Source organism: Pterocles gutturalis, unplaced genomic scaffold (assembly GCF_000699245.1).
Source record: "Pterocles gutturalis isolate BGI_N339 unplaced genomic scaffold, ASM69924v1 scaffold18288, whole genome shotgun sequence".
Lineage (NCBI taxonomy): Eukaryota > Metazoa > Chordata > Aves > Pterocliformes > Pteroclidae > Pterocles > Pterocles gutturalis.
Genome location: NW_010118435.1, coordinates 3,818 through 28,746, shown reverse-complemented (window position 1 = coordinate 28,746; position 24,929 = coordinate 3,818). Strand labels below are relative to the sequence as shown.

The window sequence follows — 24,929 nt, the reverse complement described above, 5'->3', positions numbered from 1 at the left end:
GCATTAGGCTGTAAATGTGCTTTTCTGCAACATGTTCCGTAAACAGCTTTATAAGGTCATCTTTTAGGTCTCTGTTAAGCTTGGTTTCTATGTAAAATTTATTCTGGAAAACAAGACAGAAGTTTTCAAGTTTGTTTTTCATAATAGCAAATAAAGTAAACTTACTTTTCCCCTGAATAATAATAGTTCAAAATGTTAAAGCTGCAGAATATTTGACCTGTAAAGTGCTTCCTTGGTGACTGAATTTAAATTAAATAGAATATTTCTGTATAACAAAACCCCATGCCTTTAAAATTAAGAATACATGTTGCTATTGGTAACAAACCTACTTACATGCAGGCGTGGATTTTTTTTTTTCCTATATCTACAGGTGTGTCTTCATATTGATCCAGACTGGGCAGTCTGGAGAAAAAACACTTCATTTTAGAACTTTATAAGTGCTCTAACACCAAAATAGGGCTGGACATGGTGTTTATAATAAAAGAAACATTTTTACCAATGTCTAAAAGTGATTAAGCCATTAAAATAGGTATATTACTAAATGATCAGTCCAGCTATCCACTTCTGTGGTTCATCAATAACCTCAGCGGACAGCTACTCAGAATTAATCAGCTGGGGAAATAACTGATATATACAAATCTATACAAAACTGAGCTACATTAAAAATTTTAGGACTAAATTATCTTGACCCACTCAGCATTAATAATAAGTTCATCTCTTCAGCCCTCAAGAAAATCCTATTCATGAATAGAGACCCTTGAGGGTCTCTGTACCTAATGTACTATTTGGTGTTTTGCTCAGTTCCCAGCCTGTAATTAATATTAAGATTTCTTGTCTGTATTTTATTCATAGGTGGGTTTTAAACGCTGGAAAAATTACAATACTAACACGGAAGTACAACAACTGAATTAATCTGGACAAATTGTGTAAAAGAGTTAAACAGATACTATAATAGGAAATCAACTTAATAAAAAATACCGTACTGGAGCTATTTACTAGAGGAAGAGTTATCTTAAGCGAGAAAGGTTTTGCCACACTTTAAATCAAGTTGTTTTGTCTCCTATTTGCTAAAACATTTAACATAACTGGAACAAACTCTCAAAACACTATTAGAGCAATCTTTTTTTTTTGTGAAACCCATTCTCTTGGCCATTACGAAAACTACACACCTAAAGTAATAAACTGTCCATGCAGAAACCACTTAAATTTTCAAGACAAGTATTCAGAAGCAGTTATTTACCCTTAATGAAAACTGAACCGTTAGAACAAAGGCAATCCAAGGGCTGAATACATGCCCCTCCGGAAGCTTAGGTTTGTTGTACTGAGGGACAATAGTCTTCAAAACAATTTTTTAAAATTTTGTAACTTCCTACTGCCAGTTCCCTCCCTGAAGCTATCCTACCTGTAGAGGTTTTATCAAGAGCTATTACCCAGTTGTTTCACCCTCACATAAGCCTGTTCTTCAAGCAGAGATTGAGGGAAAGGCTCTGCAGACAGAATAACCTGTCTTGTAAGAAACAGACTGACTTCATCTGTAATATTTTTGGTCAATGGTGAACTGCCATTGCAACAGAAATCCGCAGCAACTCGAAGTGTCAAGCTACACACCATACTGCTGTCTTACATCAGACTTAACTTCCTAAACCATTTCCACCTTGAGCTTCCTCACCACATACCACTACGTACCCACTGGTGCAACACAAAGGAGTGACCAGAGCATCCCAGGACAAGCCCACTGACCTGAATCAAACCTGATAATGACAAACTACCAATTCCTGTGAGTTAACAGGTGAGATGCACCCTGCTAAGGAAAGAGACTCCTCTGTTCCTTTCCCAGCCTCCACACCTTCTTACATTAAAAGCAGCTGGCAACGACACGTGCAAACGGGGATGCATTCTTTTGTTTAAGAGTTGGAAAGCCTACACGTTAAGTTTCATAACTAGAAAAGCAACATCAAAAACCCAAAAAACAGTCGTTTCAAGGAGAAGAGTTACAACACAGCGCTTATACACACAACAACTGTAAAATACTCTTCACATTTTCTCACTTGGAAATACATTTCCAAAAAGACATTACACTTGAATGGATTTAGACAATGAAACATCACCTAACATAAGTACTTCACTTCCAATCCACAGTGCTGAAAGGAGATAGCAGAAGAGCTAGCTGTCATCTTCCCCATTCTTGTCAGTGGAAAAACAGGAAGATTTTCTGTATAAGATGTCACTACCTAGGCTGTACCAGTATTTCTTGAAAAGTGTGTCAAGTCACCTAAAGGTCTGACAGGTAAAAGATAAGCAGATATCAATACCTGAGAAAGTCAGATATGATATAAGCATTTCTTCTACAAACTACCATATCATAAAGCAATCTGGCCAATGTTAAAAGACATCATTCTGTTAATATTATCAAGAGGAGAACAATAAATACTTGTAAGCACTCATATACACTTTTTTCTCTATCTCATCCACATATATATACTCACACGTATCTGTGTATACAGACACACACAAAATGCCCTCTAGCTGATAAGCAATGAAGTGCAATACCACCCAGTAAGAACAGCAGTATTTTAGAGGCAATTAAAAAATTCTTAACTATCCTAAAACCACAGTGCTCACAAATGTTAGGCTCATTTCACAGCACAAGCTAAAAGATTTGCAGTTATGTCTCTAGGTATAACTAGCAATTGAGAACTTATTATAAAAAAGCATATATTTAAATGCTGATTTTAACTTTTCTTGAAGTGGAAATATGATTTTTATTCATTCAGGTATGCAGCATAATGTGATATGTACAACCTGTAAGCAGCCAGAATAACATCATTCAGATTTACAAAGCAAACAGTTATTCTAGGAATTCTTCTTAGGAATAAAGCACTGTGTGCTAAGCTGACATCCAGTTTAGTTTGCTTTATCTGTGGTTACATCCCAGAACTTTTGAAGGAGCTTAAACCCACACAATTTTGGAGGGATGAAAGTGCTCTGGGCCTCCATGCTTTCTTGAAAAGTCCAGTTTAGCAGCATAAGACCTAAGAAATCCATCACCACATGAAAAAGAAAACCACTAGAGCTCCCAGCAGGAGAAGGAAAAAGAAAACTCCCCCAATTGCAAAGTCAGCCCTCTCAACTGTCACTCAAGACAAGCTCTGAAACACATCCTCGTCACCCTATACAAGCAGGTTAAAAGAAATACCTTTCCTGTATTCCTGCCATTCACACAGAAGAATATATGGTTTGAACATATTATGAAAAAGAAGAAAAGTGCTGCTGTTGATATCAAAACAGACAGGTCTAAGCCGAAGGCAAAATACTATGCCTTTGGCAGCCACCAAGAGACAAAAACATGTTTCAGTTGTACAAAAAAAGCCTTTAGGTTTTCCTTGGCTTCATAAATTTTTAAATATTTAAATGCATATTTAGTTATATTTAGTTTTCCTAAGCAGCAATAAAATTATCTTTTCAGAACAGTTTATCAGTGCAACTCAACAGCCTTGGAAAGTCCTGATTAAAGCAATCGCATTGCTACCAAAAAAGGAAAGCCCTGCCATCTCTGATAAAAAGGAGTTCAACAGCTCAGTCCACTTAAAAATACACTGAAAGTATCTATTCAAGTTACTGTAAAGCCGTAATTTATACTGTAGAATAATAAGGCTTTCACCTCTTGCAATTGCTTTTTAATTATATTTTCTTGTCTAAATAAAGGAAACTGCTGCTGCTGTATGAGAGAAAACTTGATTAGCCACTACAAGGTAAAATTGCAAGAGTAACTGTACATAAAAGTACTTCCAAATACATACAGAAAAAAAATTAGAGGAAAACATTTTTCATCCTGACTTCTCTAGAGATATTTTCCACATCATGCACAACAGTGATTAATAAGTTATTTCAGAGAAAAAGTATGAGACTTAATTTGACATTAGCCTTCAAAACCAGTTATACAGCTGAGCCAAATCAGCATTGCATTTGTCAGCAAGAGAAACTAACACATAAGCCACTTAAAGGGGGCTTATTAGAGATAGGGACAGACTTTTTAATAGGGCCTATTGTGACAGGACAAGGGGTTTTAAACTAAAAAAGAGTTATAAGATATAAGGAAGAAATTTTTTACCATGAGCGTGGTGAAACACTTCAACAGGTTGCCCAGAGAGGTGGTAAATGCCCCATCCATAGAGACATTCAGGATCAGGCTGGATGAGGCTTTGAGCAACCTGGGCTAGTGGAAGTCCATCCCATGGCAGTGGGGTTGGACTGGATGACCTTTAAAGGTCCCTTCCAACCTAAACCATTCTATGATTCTATAACTCTCGGGCCTAACTTGAATTAAGTCATTTAAATGAGAAAGTGTTTGCAGGAAGAGAGTTTTACTACCCAAACAAATCACTAGTCACGCTATAAAGCAGCTCCCCCTTTACAACTATAAGAGTACTTTCACTTTTCTTTGTTCTCAAATAAAAAAAAATTACCATCTAACTAGTCATTTTACAGGTCTGTTTATTACCTATTAAGCATTTTTACTATGTTCAGGTGGTATCAGACTCCAACTCTAAAAAAGAAACGATGGGTTACACAGCACTGCTCATTTGAAGATACAAACATCCCATCACAACTGCGTACAAAGAAAGATACAGGAATCCATTCAGCAATTATACCTTGTCTGGTCATACAGACAAAGCTCATAATGATAAAACCTCTCTGTTTGTATGACTATCATGAACATTTTTTCGATGTTAGTTACCGCAGTCTTAATTGTTAATGATAGCTTTTGACCTCTGTGATGGAAGGACCTCTGTGAGAGATCTGAGTATTCAATAGAAGTACACACCTGAACAGCTTAACTCCACTCCTGAATGGATATTGAACTACCAGACTGCTTAAACACCTGCCTGCAATAAACAAGTCAAGCACACACAGGTGAAAAAATGGCTGGCATCTAAAAACAGCTGAATGCAGTAGGGGGAAAAAGTCTTTTCCTAGTTTTTAATGCAACAAATCTGTATGGTAACACTATGCTGAAAGACCGTAACAAATTACCTGGTTTCAGGTGCGTTCACTGAAACATAGGACACCCTTCTAAAAGATATTACTCTGGAAAGCTACCAACGAGAATAATTTTGAAGAGTGTAAGATTTATTTAATCTAAATCAGTTTAATTATTTTTTTTAAAAAAACTTTATTTCCCAATAGATACTACCTTTTTTTTTTTAATTTTTAAGATATGACAATGCAAGGCCCATTTTTGGGAGAAGGACAAATTCCGAGCTTAAGTTATTCCTTACCATAAAAAAAAGCAATAAAAGTCTTGGCACTTTGATAAAAAATGATGCGAATTATAAACTTCTTCAGAGGTACAGAAGACTTCATCAATTACAAAATCAGCGTGACAAACATTTATAGGCAATGGTTTCTGAACTTCTGCAAGTATGCCTGATAGTGCTATGTTCATAAGTTTGTCTTCATCCAGTCAACCCTCTAAACTGCTTTATCAAGGGACAGAGACATTTCCAAGGGACGTTTCTTTTTGTCCTGTCTGAATCCATGCGACTTAAAAGCAAGAATCATCTTTGTAACCTGCCCAAACTACCAAGCCAACATATAACAAGACAATAAACTACCTTGAAAAAGCCCTAACTATCTGGGACAGCTTTTTTCCCCTCAAAATAAACACCATTCCCCCCCCACTCCCAGGAAAGACATATTAGGGCAGAAACTAATTGCAAACCTCTACATTTAAAAGCATGGCCTTTCCTTCCTCTCCCCATACAACTTGATCAGTTCTGTTATGCAGGTAGCAAAACCAGGCAAGAATCATAAGTTCTGCAAGTTAAAAATCATTATAGCTGCATTTTATTCTTTTCACTTTCAGTCAGTATCTTGTGTATGGACATATTTTATTTGAAAATAATTTTCTAAAACTTACCATATATATGAAAAGAGGCACAATGCTCTGCAATGCTCCCATATATTGTCCAAGAGCTACGTTAAATCTTTCAATATAGAGATCTGGAGGGCTGGCCTGCAAAAAACCGTAAAAGTCAGGTTGTAATTTGAACAAGAGAAAGATCTGGAACAGCATGGGCTATGCTTTCACAGCAAACTCAAAAAATCTACAAAGTATTTGATACACTAAGTCCACACAAAGCAAGCCACACATCATTCCAGAGTTTCTGCTAGAACTCCCTCCAGCAAAATCAGCTTCCTTCAGTAACTGGTTTTTGCCTAGTACTATGAGTCAGTGCCCAGCAAAAGGTGCATTCAGAAAGAAATACAGTATGCCTGTAACAAGTTAGTATTTGGCATATGCAAATAAAAACACTTATTCAAGACCAGACCTTCCTTTTGAAAGAACTATCTTCTACGCCTAGAATCCACAACCAAATTTCAACCAGTGCTGTGGTGTGTGCTCCAACCCCTCCGCAGGCTTTTTACTCCAAGGCAGCAGGGTGGCATTAAGCTGCTGCTTTGCATATGAGCTGGCAGTGGCACATCCTCCAGCTCCACAGAGCACTGTCCTTCATAGAAAAGACATTTCAGTTTTTGCTGGGTCACCTAAAGCAAGGCAAATATTCAGGGTGTTGAGCTGGAGGGACTATGGAGCAATGTTTTCAGATATAGCTCCCTGTCTGGCATCTCACACTCCAGATCAGGCCCATGAAAACCTGCTGCGTGCTCAAACACCCCGCATCGCCCTGTAGCCCCAAGCAAAACTTTGCCACACAAAATCTCAATGTGCCGACTTTATGATAGGCTTTGCAGAGCCCACAGCGACAGCACTGCTATCCTTTGTGTACAGTACCACCTTTCCCAAATAAGGAAATAAGCAAGCTAAAAAGATCTGTTCTGCAGCAAGCTGTTCATATACATACACACACCTATACACACCCAAGGACAAAGTGTTTCATGCTAATGAGGAAAAACACTTTTCTCCCCTTGTGCCATCTTCCCCTCTGACAGCACCACGCCAGAAGAGGATGGAGAACGCAGCAGCAACTGGGACCTTGCAAGAAAGCAAGCTCAAAGATTTTTCTAAAGCCAAAGCATCTGTGGCATAAGAAATGTTCAAGGCTAGCTGCACCGTGACCACCTTATCAGAACTTAAGCTCTTATCTTCCCAAAGCAGATTTTTCAGCCTTTGTATGGACATTCACCAGGGGCCCTAAAAGAACTGTTAGAATTTATGTTGACTTTTTGCTCTATTAAGTATTCTAAATTTATAAGAGTTTTTTCTCCTTTAAACTACCTTCTTTTGCCTCCCTCCTTAATATGCTTAATGAGCACGTGGGTAATTTTCACAGCAAACACCAATACAGAGCAGACAATTCAGAAAGGAAAGCAAAACTGGCAAAGGAATAAAGAGTGTTATTCCATATGCTGTTGCCAAAGGTTATATATGGTTATTCCTCATTTTGATCATAAGTTTTTAATCTTATTGCAGATGCAGTTCTCAAGGGTGGCCAAACAAATTTTAGTTCAAAATGCCAACAATGTATAAAATTGGCTATGAAATCCAAGGAGTCCCTTTCATATATAATTTGTTACAAATACCATGCAGTGAAATCTGCATTTCTAAGCAGTATGTATTCCTGATTCACTCCTTTTTAGCCTCAACTTTAAATACGGTTATACTCGCCGATTTGTAAAGACCTGGTATACAGCTTCTAAGACTAAAGAAAAAGGCAAATTCTACTTGAAAGGATATGCGAGATAAAAGGAGCCCATAGCCTGACACTGGGCACCGCTCTCCTCTCACTGACCATTTGTACTTTTCATTAAAAAAAAACAACACAGAGACAGAAGTCTGGACAGCGTGTGGTTTAATCCAACAAACAGACTCTAGGCAATGCTATATAGCCAGTCCACCACTCTTTTTACAGGGGACATTAAGGATCGATATATCTTTCTCCTCCACCGAAGATGAAAACTCTGCTAGCTCACCTCACAAAGCCTATGTCGCATTAAGAGAAACGTTTTAAGAGGGAACGACAACTGCACACGCAGCTGCCTCCTGAGAACAACCTTGAGTCCTTTAATGGAAAGACACCTGTTGACCACCACCACCTTGCAGCCAAGTGGAAAACAACTGCTCTAAAGACAAAAAGCAAAAAGAAGTCCTGACAGCTTCAGGGGAACTACTCACTAGCATCAGGCAAATATCATGCCTTGGTCTTAACCTCTGGAATGCAAAATCGCGGTGTTAACTGCGTTTTCAGCATGAGATCTTACCTTGAAATTTTTTTTCTCCTGATAGCACTTCATGTCAAGCCTCAACAGTAAAGAAACTAACAGGAAAGCACATACTACCTGACTCTGCTTGTTTCAAACAACAACAACAAACAAAAAACCCAACCAACAAAAAATAAAAAACCGAGCAACCCAAACCAAACACTCTCCTCCGTTATGGCTTGACTTGTACACTAACAAAAAACTCAAACCAAAACAATCAATGATAGTATTTTCAGAGCTCATCTATGAATTATCGTAATCTGTGTGAGGAAAAGAAAACTCTGAACCATCTAGTTTTTGTTCATTAGGGTGTTACTGCATGGCTGCTCAAAACTGCTAGACTGAAATAAAATACTTGTTTTTGAGCACAGGAACTTTCTCCTCATTTCCACATTCATATTAATAAGACAGTAACTAGAGTGGGACTAGCTTTATATAAACTACATTAATTTTATAAACCACATTAATTTTATAAACCAAAAAGCAGCGCATGGCAACAAATTCACGAGTAAATAGATGTTGCTAAGTTTTTTCTATTAAATGGACATCATTAGAGTAGAACTTGCATTTAACCATCTATAGCTATTATTTAAAAAAAAATGAGGAAACTGATGCATAGGCTGATATTTTTCACTCTTGGTCCTAGTCCAGAAAAGGTAACACGTACATCCAGCTGTTTTAATTATGGGGAGGGGTGGAATTGAGCATGGCATTTACTTCTTACAACCCCCTAGAAAATACTAAGTCTTTAAAAACCATTCCTATCTTACCTGAGGGACTTGTTACAAAAGCCATTCAAAGAAAGAAAAATATATTGCCAGCCTAAGGTTTTCCAGGAAGGGAGAGGATGCTTCATTCCTTCAATCCCCATTCTGAATCCTATCAAACTGCCAATTCAGTTCTTGGTTGTTTTTTGTTTGGTTTGGGTTTTTGGTTTGTTTTAATTTTTGTTTTTGAGACACTCTGTACAGGGAGACAGCTTAAATCCTCTCCTACAGCTGCTCTCATCTACCACTCACAGGGTTAAGAACAGTTTTCCAGTAGCAAATATACAGTGTGCCTGTCCACGGGAGCACTGAACGTTTAGTCGGGTTTCTCAAATCGCGATGCAGTTGCATTCGCTTCACATATTTAGCTTGGTTTTGAGCCAACTACTTTGTCACATAAAATACTATTGCTGCTGTTAAATAGTGTCTTTGAGATCAGCTTTTAATCTCCTTACACATCACAGTGGAAGTCTCAGCACCAAGAGAAATGAGAAGTAACAAGATAACACATTTGAGAAAGGATGATACATAAGACAGACATCTTCAAACAAAATAAGAAATTAAGAGACACAGTACACTAAATTACCCTTCCCTTACTTGAAATGTAATATCTAGGCATCTCAATGAACCTGTGGGCAAGAAACTCTGCATATGAAAAAGATGTGGGTTTTTTCAGTTTGAAAACAAGTTCTAATACCATTCTCTGACTGAATATACAAATGAAACCAGAAGACACACTGCTGGCTCAACACAGCTCAGAAATGGCTCACAAGAAAGAAACAGTGACAACAGTTCTTTGCCTGAGGAACACAAAGTTAATCTGCTTATGAATAGTCGTCCGGCACAATCAGCAATATATTCGGTAAAGCTTACATTCCTACGTTGAACGTTATCCTGGGAACATGCTCACTGCCAAATGCCAGCATACATGCTGTACCATCTCTCCCACGCCTGCTAAGTGAAAAGGGAGAACGGCTATGACTGCACAAATTAACCTGCTATTCCTGTAAGTGGTCTGAATCTTTTAAGCCAGTTTTTGTCCTTTCTCAAGGAAACATAATTTGTTTACGTTGCCTTGCAGAAAATTTATGTGATGCTCAGATCTACCTCACTAGACAAGGGTGCTATTAAAACTTCTTACGAACAACAAAACTCAAAGTACAATTCATTCAAAGATCGACTGGGTCTTCCTATTCAAGGCTGCACTCAAAACTGTTCAAAGTTGTACAGCATCGTGACACACTCCCGTCTCCTTGTCTTAGATCAGGGTAGCAGACACAGGCTGTGTTTCCCTTTCCATTCTACATGTTTGTTAAAAAAAAAAAAAGACATTGTAGCTAAGGACCATCAGAACTCGTTTAATGATAATCTTTTCCATCTAATAAATACATATTCATTTGTGCCATATTTACTTATATCTTTCTGTAATTATATCAGGGTCTGCAGCACCCAGTGTAGTGTGGCAAGGAACCAAAAATGACGGCAGGAATACAAGCCTTCTCAAAAAGCTGCAGGTAAGGATGCTTTTCTCAGGTTACCTTGCTCGTGGCAGCCTAATTTTTAATGGTAATTCTGGCAATATGGTGATCCCTCAAGTCAAGTCAAAAGCCATCTTTTTGTGTCCACACATGAAGATGCACACATTTCTAACACTTGGGGTTTCTGCCATCTGAGTTCTAATACTGATCATTCAACTGATCTGATTCAATTCAGTGTGATTCACAGCAGTAAAACCTTGTTTCACACAAAATTAACCAATGTTCCCCTAGGAAAACTGACAGATAAATGCCTATGGCACTGCATGTTTGTAGGTTTTGGTTTTCTTTTCTTTTAAATATTATGGACCACATAAATGGCTAGTCTAAGTTTTCTCTTTAAAAAATGGACTGTTGATATTAACAGACCATGCAGTTGACCCATACGGACTTCAAGAAACACTACTGATTTAAGATATTTAGTAAGAAAAAAGTTAGGAAACGCAAATTCTCTATTTCCATTTTCTGATCTTTTCTGTAGGCAGAATGTAAGAGAAGGCAGATTTGTTTTCTACGTATTTGAGAAACTACTGCAACTACGGAAATTATTTCAAGGAATCAACTAATTTCAAATTAACAAGAGCTGATTTGAGCGTTATTTCTATGCTACGAGATGAGACTATCGTGAAGAAGGCTCACAATTTCTCATTTGTCTGTCAAGTCACTGCCCACACAGTGTAATAAGAATGGGGTTCTTCACGGGGATGGAGTATATAACCTGGCCTCCCATAAGTACATTACAAGTCTAATCATAACTTCATTAGCAATCTGATTTACTAAGTTTACACAAAAAAACAGTTTTACCAGTCCCTCAAAGCACTACTTGGGTGCATTTTTATACCATCGTGACTTTATGCGAAGCTCACAAGGGAAATGTGACAAGTCACGTAATTTTCATGCTTTTACTCCAGTAATCAGGAGAAATACCAGAAGCTACACAACTGCTTCTAAAAGACAAACAAGGAAGTTCAGAATCTAATCTGAAGTTTGGAGTAAGGCATCTTATTTATCAGCTTAAGTTTCATAAAGATTTGGGGCAGAAGTGACAGACTCCTCACCCCTGGATGGCAAAACTCCGTAAAATTACAGGGGACGAGTGGAAGACAAACATGAGACAGAAAAGAAGAAATGAAAAGGCAAGGAAGAAACAGATTGTCCACAACAGATATTGTTGACATATTTTTAAGAACAGATGGCAACTGACAGTAACATGATAGAAGGCATTCGGTTTGCAGAGTTTTGGCAATCCTCAAAACAGCGGAATGGCTTTTACAGTAACCTCACTCCAACGCACATTCTTCCAAGGAAACAAAAGGTGGGAAGATATTTTCATACACTGCACTGACAGGTTTGAGAGCTGACAAGACAGAAGGCTGAGAAGTTCTAAGGATTAACATGAGGCAGGAAAGCTTTCTGGAAGTACACAGTGACAACCCTAAATCTGCAGGTCCTGGGGGCCGCGCAGCACCAGTGACTGCTCAGTTCAGTTATGTTCATTATAAAAAATATACTGTTCATAATAAAAAAAACACACACATATATATCTCAAGACATAACAGAGGAGAAAAACCCCTAGCCCTCCAGTGTGTTCAAGAGCCTAAGCACACTATGAGCAATTAGCTCCAAATTCAATCCAATGCTTGTAGACAGACAGAATTTAAGCAAGAAATTCTGATGTTTCAGCTCTACCACTTCTGTTTGACTTCAAATAGAAACAATGCAAGCAAACCAGTGTTTATTTACTGACAGAAAGACTGATTCTCACTTATTAACTTCAACAAACATAAAAATTACATACAGTTAGTGAATTCAACTGCTTCTGGTCAAGAGAAGAAAAAAAACACAAACAGAAAACAGTAGCTCTCTTTTCTCTAAATAAAAAGAGGGTACAACATGACAGAGAATTGCTTTTCAGCTCTCAGGCATTTCCTAAAGGAATTACTGAGATTATTCTAACGAAAATTAAAATATTTCACTGCACTTCCACAAAAAAGCTACTTTTGTCATGTGCCAGATCAATGTCTCAGTGCGTTTTGATTGTCAATGATTAAAGTACTTTCCATTGTCTTTTGCTGAAAAGATAGGTAATAGGCAGAGTATTTCAAATTACTTTATCGGAGTGCATAAGAATAAGGTAAGCCAGAAACACTAGTGCCTAATGCAAATACAGTTTTATTCATTTTAAAATAAGAGATGTATTTAATTTGAAAGCATATGCCTGTGTATCCACCCTACCTCATACACCTGAATGACTCAGCACTTACCCACAAAAACAGCTGTCATTATTTTAAACCACAACATAATGGCCACATCCATTACCAATAAAATGTTTCCAAATAAAGCATCTTAGAAAAATCACCTGCGCTACAAGCTTCACAGACCTCAAGACAACAGGAAACGTGTTCGTTTGTGTTTTCTGCAGACACCCATTATTTTAATCACACAAAATCCAGAAATTCTGCTAACTCAAGAATTACGGAAATTTAATTTTCATTTACTGGAAGATTCACATGGCTGTCCTGGACAGTAATTAGTCTTACTAATGCAGAGAAACTGGTCAGACATCAACTGCAAGAAAGGAAGGCAATCTTGACTCAGAGTCTTTCCATAACTGAAACAGCCTGAAGAGAAGATCATTTACTTACATACATAGTAAGGAGGGAGCTAGAAATGTCTTGGGACATAGGAGGCCCTATACTGAAGAGCTGATGGTCTGATGACAAGCAATGACTACTCAGCAGGCAACATTTGATGTTTTCACCTAATGTGTAACATGCAGAGTAACAAAAGCCCACACACATTTTCACAATGCCTCTGCCACCACTGAAAATATTTTTTTTAGGTGAAAACCTGTGAAGTAGGCCTTTGGGAGTGCATGTGGTGACAAACACCAACACCACACGAGGTGTCTTGCAGTGTGGAATAGCAGAAGTCACAGAAGGGATGACCAGGGAGGGTGTGCATGCCCCAGTGGGACTGGGGCCTCCGGTGGCAGCATCCCAGTCACCCAGCTCTGGACACCCCAGTGCCCACCACTCTGCTGACGTCAGCCGAGGGCTCAGGAAAGGTGAGGGCTGAGCACACAGGCAAAAAAAAAAAAAAATACAGGGAATTTCTGCAGTGAATGCCACGCCAAAAAGAAGACAAACTCCCATAATGCTAGAACCATGCAAGAGCAAGTCTGACCGGTCCCCTGAGATGCTCCCACTTGCACTATTTGGTATCTGACAATTTGATTGCTTTTGCTGTTGATGAGCGGTTCTTGTAAGAAACAGCTTGCTCTGGCATGTTAGTTACATGCAGAAATTCTGCAATCCATTTGCCATTAAACTGTTGCACTTCTACGCGAAGTTGCTTGGCTTGTCCAGAACAAGACATTGCATTTGCCTGCTGTTTCAGTTTTCATGATCACCTGCTTTCTCACACAAACCAACCTGCCAGCTTATACTGGGCTGCCTTTGCATATCTGCATATAAAAAAAAAAAGAAAAAATTACCTTACACCAAGTCACACCTTGCCTAAAACAGAACTCTGCCATTAGATGAAAGATTGTTGGCAGGTGTTCTCTGACTTTAGGTCAGAGAAAGCAAAACACCAAATATTGTGCATTAAAAGGGTTCACACATACAGATTTTTTTTTTTTATTGTTTGCTTGTGTAAACCAGAAACATTCCAAGTGACCAACATTTACAAAGTAATTTGTTGTTGTTGGTAAAGATCTAGCACCACATTTTCAACATAAAACCCAAGTGCCTTAATGTCACAAAAATGTATTAAGATCAAAGAAACATAGTACTGTAATTTCTTAAGAGTAAATTTCACAACCTCCAGTTAAAACAGTTTCTTTACAGGACTGTTTAAGGCACATGAGTTTTACTTCAAGCAGCTCAAAGAGATGAATTTATCATCCAAACTCAAAGTCACGTTTGCGTCAGACAAAACTCCCATAATACACTCAAAGATAGTATCATGTTATATCACAGTCCTCTTGCCACCTGCCACAAGGTGTGTCTAACCTACGTAAGGAAACTTTTGCAAGACAAAGATTGCATTAAACAGTTGTCTCAATTATTCTTTCAACAGCTGATGTTCAGAAGGCAGCCTTGTTTTCAGGCAGAAGCATTTAACATGCATATGTGCTAAAGCAAACTTTAAAAACAGCAGCTTCAGTCAGTTTTGGAACTTTAAGGGAAATGATCAAGAACTATCACAGAGTAAAGACGCTGGGGTATTCCCAAATTCAAAGCAAATTAATGCAGAACACTGCTATAGGATGTATCAGAAGAACTGGCCAAACCTGTACAGCTGCAATGATCCACCGTTCTCACAAGCAGAAGAAAAATTTACAGGCTGCACCAGCTCAGCAGAACAAAGGGATGGATTTATTTTAAATACTATGTCCACCTACTCTAACCATTTTTTTACATAACAGTAAGACTGTCATTCCAAAAGGAATAAAGAAATTGTAAAAGAGAAAAGAAGCAAAGAACATAGCTCAAGACAACCTAGATATTTTACAGTCAAGGACTGCCCCAAAACTGTGCCCATTAAATGCAAGGTGGTTTTTCTTATAAGGAAAGCAATAAGAGGAAAAGAGCAAAACCAGAAGGACATCAGAGCAATCACAGTGCTATATATTTGGTGGGAAAGCACGCTTAGCCAGAAGTACTTGATGCAGTTAAAATTAGAAAGACTGCTTTTGACCAACAGAAATTAGTTATTAATTGTTAGAAGCACTGAAGGAGTTGCTGTAGTTTAGGGTTCTTTTTTTATTTGGCATCTCGACACACTGCAAGGCTGTACAGAACTCAAACATAGTTACAGAAGTGGCAAAATCTGTCGGGAAATAGAACAGTGTTGCTGCTACAGCAATGAGAATTTCAAGAACATGCCTGGAGATCGTAGCCTAAAAGGAATTTTCAACAAGAAACACACATGAAAACAAACATGGATGCACAAATAAGATGCAGAGAAGGATAGGGATAACAAACTGTATTAGGACTGCTGTAAACCACTGACATCTAGAGATAGACAAGAAAAATGCAGAATAAACTGTAGCACAAAACTTTCATATGCAATGATTTCTCATTCATACTTCACAATTCATATTTAACACACTTCAATTTTTCCCTTTTGTGCTGTTTGTGATGCACAAGGATGACAAACAGTTTATATAGATTAATGCAGCAATGACAGACACCCACGTCATGTGCTCGGATCGTGTTTGACTAAAAAATGTACATCCTAGATTATAGTGTAGATTTCCATTCTCTAGTCTTTGATTCTATATTACATATTCAACTTTAGCCACTGCTCTCCACATGGTTCAGATCTCTTAAGGCTAGTCAGTGCCATGCAATTGGATCTAGTACTTGGTATTCTGTCTGACAGCCAGTTAGTGAATGAAGTAGTCCACAAATTAGTAAACTAGTGTAAATCAGTCTTAATGGCAATCCCCCTCCATGGGCCATCTATATGCTGCTCTGATATAATCACAGATCCCAGGAAAGACAGAATTAGATTGTGCAGCTTCTTACCTGCAGCTCCTTTGAGACTCTCTCTAAGTGGTTAGTTATCTTTTTTATTAGGTCACTATACATCTGTTCCGAATGCTGCTGGCATACACACTTATACACACAACTGCAGAAACAAATATAGGAACAAACAATGAACTTACAACAGTTTGCAATGAAGGGTAACAGACTTCAAAATATTTTGTTCAAGTCTCAATTTAGAGGATAACAGAATTAACTGAATGATTGCTGAACTTTTAAATACAGCCCTAAGTTTGGAATAAGCTCCAGCAGACTCTTAAGTCTCCCCTGGAGGCCCCAGTTTGTCCAACCCATTCTCCCTCCTTGACCTCACTTTATCCTACAGTGACTTCTCCTAACAGTGCCCTTCAGAACAGCCAAGATAACCCTGTCAACAGCACACTCTTAATTCTGTTTTTTGCCTCCCCTATGTGAATGAAGTCTCCATTAAAATAAGCAGGTTTAATGATTCTATGCATATTCTAGGGCAAAACCCTTATTAACAGAAGGGCAACACTGACAAGCGGTCCTAAAAGTTCCACGAAGACTGTGCTAGCGTTTTAAAAAGAAACAGCAAAAGTTCTAAATTACAGACCTAAGCACGTTACTCCGTACTTTGTTATTTAGATTCTAAGAAAACCCTACATTTTCATAATAAACAAAGATGCAGGAAAAGAGCAACAGAACTTTAATTCTACATTCCACTTCTTGGCTGTGTTAACTCTGGTCTTCAGTCTCTTTGTTCTTTAAGAACATTTTATTGCTATTATACTGCAATATAAAATATAAAATAAGACTATGTATTGAAAACACATTTAAAACAGTTGTAAAACAAATACATATATTGCTTTCAGACATAAGTTACATTAAGGTAGTCATCATCATCAGGACTAACACCAACATTACCTGTACCAAGCAGCTATTACTTCTCTTGAGTGCTTTTACTCTTTCATCATTAAGGTTAAAGAGACCTTTGAGATCATTGAGTCCAGCCGTTAACCCAACACTGCCAAGTCCACCACTGAAACATGTCCCCAAGCGCCACATCTACATATCTTTTAAATACCTCCAGGGATAGTGACTCCACCACTGTCCTGGGCAGCCTGTTCCAAGGCTTGATAATCCTTTCAGTGAATAATTTTTTCCTAACATCCACTCTAAACCTCCCCTGGCACAACCTGTGGCCATTTCCTCCTGTCCTATTGCTTGTCACTAGGGAGAAGAGACCAAAAGCCATCTCACTACACCCTCCTTTCAGGCAGTTGTAGAGAGCAACAAGGTCTCCCCTCAGACTCCTAACTAAACAACCCCAGCTCCCTCAGATGCTCCTCATAGGTCTTTTTCTCCAGACCCTTCACCAGCTTCGTTGCCCTTCTCTGGACCTGCTCCAGCACCTCAATGACCTTCTTGTGGTGAGGGGCCCAAAACTGACCCCAGGATTCAAGGTGCGGCCTCACCAGTGCCAAGTACAGAGGGACAATCCCTGCCCTAGTCCTGCTGGCCACACTATTGCCGACGCAGGCCAGGATGCTGCTGGCCTTCTTGGCCACCTGGGCACACTGCTGGCTCATGTTCAACCAACACCCTCAGGTCCTTTTCCTCCAGGCAGCTTTCCAGCCACTCTTCCTCAAGCCTGTAGCGCTGCAGGGGGTTGTTGTGACTCAAGTGCAGGACCTGGCACTGAGGCTTGTTGAATCATCTTCAGCTGGATTCAGCCCATCAGTCCAACCTGTCCAGATCCCTCTGCAGAGCCTCCTTCCCTCCAGCATATCAACACTCCCACCCAGCTTGGTGTCAGCTGCAAACTTACTGAGGGTGCACATATTAGACAGAACTGGCCCCAGTACTGAGCACTGGGGAACACCACTTGTAACCGACTGCCAACTGGATTTAACTTCATTCACCACAACTCTTTGGGCCCAGCCATCCAGCCAGCAAAGTGTACACCTATCCAAGCCACGAGCAACCGGTTTCTCCAGGAGAAGGCTGTGGGAAACAATGTCAAAGGCTTTACTGAAGTCTAGGTAGACAACATCCACAGCCTTTCCCTCATCCACTAAGCAGGTCACCTTGTCATAGAAGGAGATCACATTAGTCAAGCAGGACCTGCCTGCTCCTGAGCCTTCAAGATTTCCTTCCTTAAGGATGTCCAGCCTTTCTGGACTCCTCTGCCCTTCAGAACTGCCTCCCAAGAGGCTCTGACCAAGGTAGCAATTCTGCTGTCCTTACTTCTCAAAGAATCAAAAACTCCATCATTTTGTGATGGCTATGCCCAAGATGGCTTCCAACCATCCCATCACCCACAACTCCTTCTCTGTTCATAAACAACAGGTCCAGCGGGGTGCCTTCCCCAGCTGGTTCCCTCGCCAGCTGTGTCAGGAAGTTATCTTCCACACACTCCAGGAACCTCCTAGGCTGTTTCCTCTCCCCTGTATTGTATTTCCAGGAGGTAAGTTGAAGTCCCCCATGAGAACAAGGACGACTGATTGTGAGACTGCTCCCAGCTGCTTATATTCTGGTCAGGTGGTCTCTAACAGACTCCCACCATAATATCTGCCTTGTTGGCCCTCCCCCTGATTCCTACCCATAAACACTCAACCCTACCATCACCATCGTTAAGCTCTAGACAATCAAAACACTCCCTAACATGCAGGGCTACCCCACTGCCTCTCCTTCCTTGTCTACCCCTTCTGAAGAACTTACAGCCATCCATTGCAGCACTCCAGTTGTGCAAGCCATCCCACCATGCTCCCATGATGGCAACTATGTCATAGTTTTCCTGCTGCATGATGGCTTCCAGCTCCTCCTGTCTGTTACCCATGCTGTGAGCATTGGTGTAGGTGCACCTCAGTTGGGCTACTGATCCCACCATGTTTTTGTGGGGAGAACCTCTAATTCCTACGTGAGCATTCTCGGGCACTTCTGTGGTTTCTAACACATAAATAACCCTTGTGTTTTTGCTGCCACATGGATCTCCATCCCAGACCAAAGGACCTTGTTAGCAAACCATCCCTCAAACACTGGCGTGCTGCCCCCAGGCTTATCTATAGTAAGCCTGGTTTTATCCCTTCCGCCCTTTTAAGTCAGCATTTCGAAAGCTAGCTGACAAAAATCAAGAGGCACAAGGAAGACTTCACTCAATATCTTGGGCAGGTCAAATCTCTTCCCCATGCCTCTGTTCTACTCCCCTCTCCCTCCATCCCTCTCTACAGGGTACTGTGACAGCAAGCAATTTAGGCCAGAGACTGCTCCTTAGAATATGCCTAAAAAAACTATTTCCAGCAAAGTCCAGATCCCAGATTTGAATTCTGCAGGTTTTTAATAGCACTAACAGCCTAACACTACAGTACAGCAACACTGTGTCTCTGTAGGGGAATTATGATATTCCAATTCTTTACTGAGAAGGTGGCACAATGTCAAATAAACTGCAAACATGGTATTAAAACAACTGTAGACTATGGGATATTGGAATTTTCTAATTCAAGTGAGAGGTTAGGCACCAACTCCAAGCCTTCAGAGGCCAAGACAGCACTCTCATTCAATATCTGCCATTCTCAAAGTCTTCTGGAGGAAGGTTTTACAAGTGAATTATCAGTAACTTTTAGAATTTTGTATTTATTCCTTTTAAGAACTCCAAAAGCTTCAAAAATACAGCATTCATCCCTATGCAAAGTCTGCTCATTTGGCAAACCATGCTATTTCCTACAAATCAAGATGCCCCACGCTTCTCCTACTACTATATTTTTTAAATAACCGAGTAACAGTCACAGTTGTCCTGTTTCTTTCACATGAACTCTACTAACACCAGATCCTATTTCGGAATAAGCAAGTGCAAAATAAATTTTGATATGATGCAGTAACAGCAAAAATAGCAATTTAATTTGGACCAAAGAGAGAAACACTGATCAGAAGAGCCAGACTGCTTTTTGTAATCTCTTACAAACCAGACAGTTAGGTAACAATAGTAAATGGCCGTGTCTGTCTGCTCCATAACTAGCCAGTATCTAGCCACTTCCATGAGCTGAAGGCTTCGTTTGCAATGATGTAGCTAAACTGAATTTTAAAGTACATGTCTGCTTAGTGTCACATACAATATTGCTATACCTACTTCTGCAATGTGTGTTTACATTTTATTTGAACAATTCTATTTAGAGGTTACTTCCCCATTTTCAGATCCTGTTTTCAGTTCCTGATTGTGGGCTGATTCTGAGAATCATCCTTGCCCTGCTATTACCCGAGAGAAGCTTGTTAGCCCTTCAGCATAACCAAACACCTTAGGAAAAGGAAGACTCAAGCAGGATGTTAAAAGGTAAGCATTTAGTGAGAGGGATGAAGATCCAAGATCTGCAAGCTGTCTTGAAGAACAGCAATCTAATTCCATTGTACCCGTGAGGCAGTTGCCAGAAGTACAGCCCAGCTGTTCACATTTTCCTCATCTCAAAGTTTCCTTCACATCTCTCTGTCAATAATTTAATCCTTTTAATAGGAAGTGACTATGCACAGGCAGGCTTTGGACTCAAACATCAAAACAGTCACTAACCACACTTTGATACCTTATGGGTAAGCTGATCCATAGTAAATGTCTGAATAAATACCTTTGAAGTTATCTCCTAGCTTTCACTGTTGTGGAATGGATACCTACAGTTATCACTGATCATGTCAAATACAGTAGTTTGGGTATCTAACAATATATTTTGAGTGTGCATTATGGAAACCTTGATTTCTTTAGCCAGCACAAAGACAACCAAAAAGACTATGTATTTTCAGATCAGTTTCATTGTAAAAAAATACAAGAGACAGGTATCTGTTTGAACCACCTCAAAAAACACCCCAGTTTTCAGACTAAAGCCTAGGGAAGGAGAGAGGATCTAAACCCCAAGCCTGCTACATACTCTCTGTAATACTCCAAGCAAGCATCTTCATTAAATTCAATTTAAAAAAATCAGTTTTCCTTCCCTTCTCAAGCTATCTTGTCTAGACTGTCAGTCAAATTTAAAAAAAAAAAATAAATCAACCTCCTGGTTGGAAGAGGCTGTGTCAGAGTAATTACAATCACAGGCCTAATTTTCAACAGAAAACTGACATGCCAGCTTTATCAGTAACATTAAACTACAGAAAATATTTTGGTAATAGTAAAATACATGCAACAGACATCTGTGCATCATTACAATACTGTATCACGTGTAACCCTGATACAAGGGTATCCTAGGTATACCTAGGAGAAACTTAAAACACATTATTCCTTCAAAAAATAAAACTTTTGAGGAGTAAAAAGATGACAAGGATAAACTCCAGCTATCTTAAAACTATAATTAGACAGAGATCCACTCAAAGCATTAAAGCATTAATTTTGTACATCTACTCTTTATCAGAGGTGACTATCAAGAGATGTTGGCTTAACTCTTACTGTTTGCACAATAAGCTGCCGAAAGAATTTTGATGGCTGAAGATGTCCAAGTCCTGGTAAGAGCAGTTCCAAATGTTTGGAGAGGAAAGAGGAAGTTTATTAAAGTTTTCAACTGGAATTAAGAGGGAAGACTGAACACCAGCTGTTGCTGTATCTGGTTCCCTAATCCAAAATTTCAAACTAGAGAGACAAGTGACCAAAAGCAAGTGGGCAGGATACAATACAGCTGAAAGCCTCTAACAGGAGCAGTGACTGAGCTGCCTACGTTATTTCTTAGGGTGCAACACTATCATAAACAAAACCAAGGCAGCAGTGCTGCTAGCTGTGTTGCTGGCAAGGGCCAGTGATTCTAACAGTGCCCTGGACAGCAAATGCAGTAGCAGCTACCCAGTTTCTGCCCTATTTACCTACACCTTAGATACCTGCCACCTACAGAAAAGAAATCTCCATTTTTGCAAGTCTCCTGAGAAACTGCCAGGTCTCTGAAGTATTTAGCAATTTGGTTTGGAGCAGTAGTGTGGTTTTGAAGCAAATCCCCCACCCTCCTCGCTGCTGTGTACTAGCTTAGTCTGCAGAACAGTTCTGGTGAGTTACTAAATCCTTTTTAAATCAAACTGCAGTGCCAGGCCAAGTACAAATCAAATGTTCTCCTGACAAGAACGGAGGCATAAAGGACTGAATGTTGTGTCATTCCTTCAGATAGACTCTAACTGCACATGCAGCAAGGTGGCTGGGCAAAGGGGAAATCAGACCAACTCTCCCTGATGCAAAACACACAAATGACAGTTTCTATGGATGGACCTTGGCACCAGTTGCTTCTATTTACTTCTGCACCCCTAATGCACCAAACTGGTTCCTATTAGACATGCCATAACAAAGAATCTTTCTGAAACATTAAGCTAAAACGCCCACCATGCCAGTCTCTTCTTCCCCTTTGAGGAAAGGGATGTTAAGACACATTTCTTAATATATTACACTAAGCAGCTGTGGTGGAGCTTACCTTAGTGTGAATGTTTTCAGCACTTATGCATTTTATTTCTTTAGCATTTATTCCTGTTGACATGAAATGTCAAGATATGTACCCATTATTCACTCATTCAAACCATTTAAACAATACCATACTTCACATAACCTTCCCACTTTCCTCCTCATAAAAACAAAATATGACCTATGCATAGGCTGCAAGATAAAACAAACACTTAACTTTAAAGGAAAAAAAAAAAAAAAAAGTCACGTAGCACTTAAAAGATTTCCTTACCTGTATATTTGTTCATAGGAGATAGGGATGTAGTCACCAGGACTCTGAGTCAAAAGTTGATCTATGGCACTGTCCAACTTTGGCCAATATGTGCTCTTATAGTCTTCAATTGTTATAACATTCATTACTACAACAAAAAGACAAAAGTACATTTAGTAACTTGAGCTAAAAAATTAGAAGGAAGCAAATGCTCTGCAATTTCAGATCACACTGATAAGCTCGTCAAAAAAAACTGGGAACAGTTCACTTCCACTAAGATAACATCACCTAAAAGTAAAGCCCAGACTTGAATTTGTAGCTTTTTATTTATAGAAAATAAAATAAAATCAGAAAACCTGCCAAATCAGTGCTTAGATACTTCTTAAGGGTCAAAGTACCAGGGAGAAACAAATTCTTGGGAGTTCTAGCATGACAATCTAACAATAATAATTACAAAAAAGAGTAGTTCAGTAGTTATTTCAGATTAGTAAATTACACAACTTTGCGGGAGTCCAGAATGAACAATTACCACTGGGTCCTCAGGAGAACACGCTTTGGCCAAGACTGGTAGTTTTTAGAATATACCCTCCCAGCAGATGTATTAACTTTACAAGTCTCAAGCAGGACCTGCAGCTTCCTTGGGCTAAAAGCTGATGCAACTCTCTTTGCCTTCAATTGCAGTTAGGCTCCCGGGCAACTTTTTTGGATCTGTATTACAGTTCCCCCTCTAGCAGGCACAATAATATTCCTTTTCCAGATAAGAATCAAGACAGGGAAGAATAGGAGGCATTTAAATTAGTGTTCCCCATCACTCCTTGATTTTCCTCCTGAGCTTCCCAGCTGCACCCTCTTGCACAAGCCTTCACAGACACAGACATTTTAATCTCTGTCTTTTCAGGGAGGATTTCTCAACTAACCACACGTGGCTCAGTTCCAATAGCAGCCACAGTAGAAGGGTTAACATCATCCCTTCAGAGACCTGCTTGCACAGGACTACCTTGCTGGGTTGTCACACCAGCAGAGCTTCACAGCACCCGTGCAAAACAAAGCCCTCGGTAACTAACAGCACAGGGAATACTTCATATCACAACTATCCAGTCTAAGAAATCTAAAGTCATTTCATCATTTGAACTCCATATGTGGGTCTGGGCTACATGGAACAAAGATAGTTCCCACCCCAAGCAATCCAGTTTAGACACCGCACTGAAAATAAATATTTTGAACAGGGATGCAGCATTTTAACTACATGTGCAAATGCAGATTCACTGCTGGGCTTGAGGAGCAAGATTTCTGAAGTCTTATTTTTATGAAGGGTTGAAAGCAGCTGGGCAAGTCACTTTTGGCAGCATTATGAAGAACAATTCTAGGGAAATACAGGCAAAACAGTTAACAGCATCATGAGAAAAAGAAAAGTATAAAGAGAATGTGGAATGAAGAGAGGTGTGAGACAAGGTGTTTGAATGCTATCTGTGAGAGCAGGCATCACCCTAAAAAGACACACCACAGGAATCTGCATTTCATCCAGAAACCTTGCTTAGTGAAGAATGTTAGTTCAGTGCTCCTAGCCCCACTGTCACCAACCAGCCATCGGTTCACTCCTGCTCCACACCTGCTACCGAAACAGATGGAGCTAACCTAGTAAGTGTCCGGGCAGTGAACAGGTCACCACTACCACGTGCTGCAGGATGCTGTCCCAGTATGACACTGTTTGCTAACAAGCTGATAAAGGTTACAGGTCTGGGCACACAACTACGAGGACACAAGTTAACATGTCCAGCAAGTCAGCTCCAGGATGTAAAAGCACCCCTGCAGTCAGGAACCACCTGACAGTAAATTCACCCCTTATTTATCTGCCTCACCACGACTTGTTTGGGTTCTCATCCCTTACAGAGCGCAGGTTGTGAGCAGAAGTTCTTCGGAGCAGTTTCCACGTACTTTCTTTACTATTCATGCTTACGCTCATCAGCAAAATTTGAGCATTTGTACTTCACTTTGTTAGCCCAAAAGAGGTGGGTCTCCACAGAAATGCTCTGTTCCACATAAAACATTAAACTGAAGTCAGCATAAATATTAGACCAAGTCTTGGTTTAAGATTTCAATGTATAATCAGACCCACATATTATGGTTTAACATATTAAATGAGCTCTATTCATGTGAAAGAAAATAGTAAAGTAAGAATTGAGAACACTGCAAAATAGTTTAACAGGCTGTTGAGATGTCAATTTA

The 24,929-nt window shown here is 39.5% G+C and overlaps 1 protein-coding gene across 1 annotated transcript; it reads right to left on the bottom strand.

Moving 5' to 3' along the window:
* On the bottom strand, positions 1–24,654 carry LOC104463748 (CDK2-associated and cullin domain-containing protein 1-like; the record flags this gene model as incomplete). The annotated part of the gene is made up of 6 exons (XM_010076201.1): positions 24,563–24,654; positions 24,313–24,452; positions 22,725–22,851; positions 16,063–16,165; positions 5,921–6,016; positions 1–103 (listed from the first exon to the last, which is right to left on the bottom strand). Coding segments are annotated over exons 1-6 (661 nt in total), but the record flags the coding sequence as incomplete, so codon positions are not given.
* Positions 24,655–24,929: the final 275 nt, after the last annotated feature.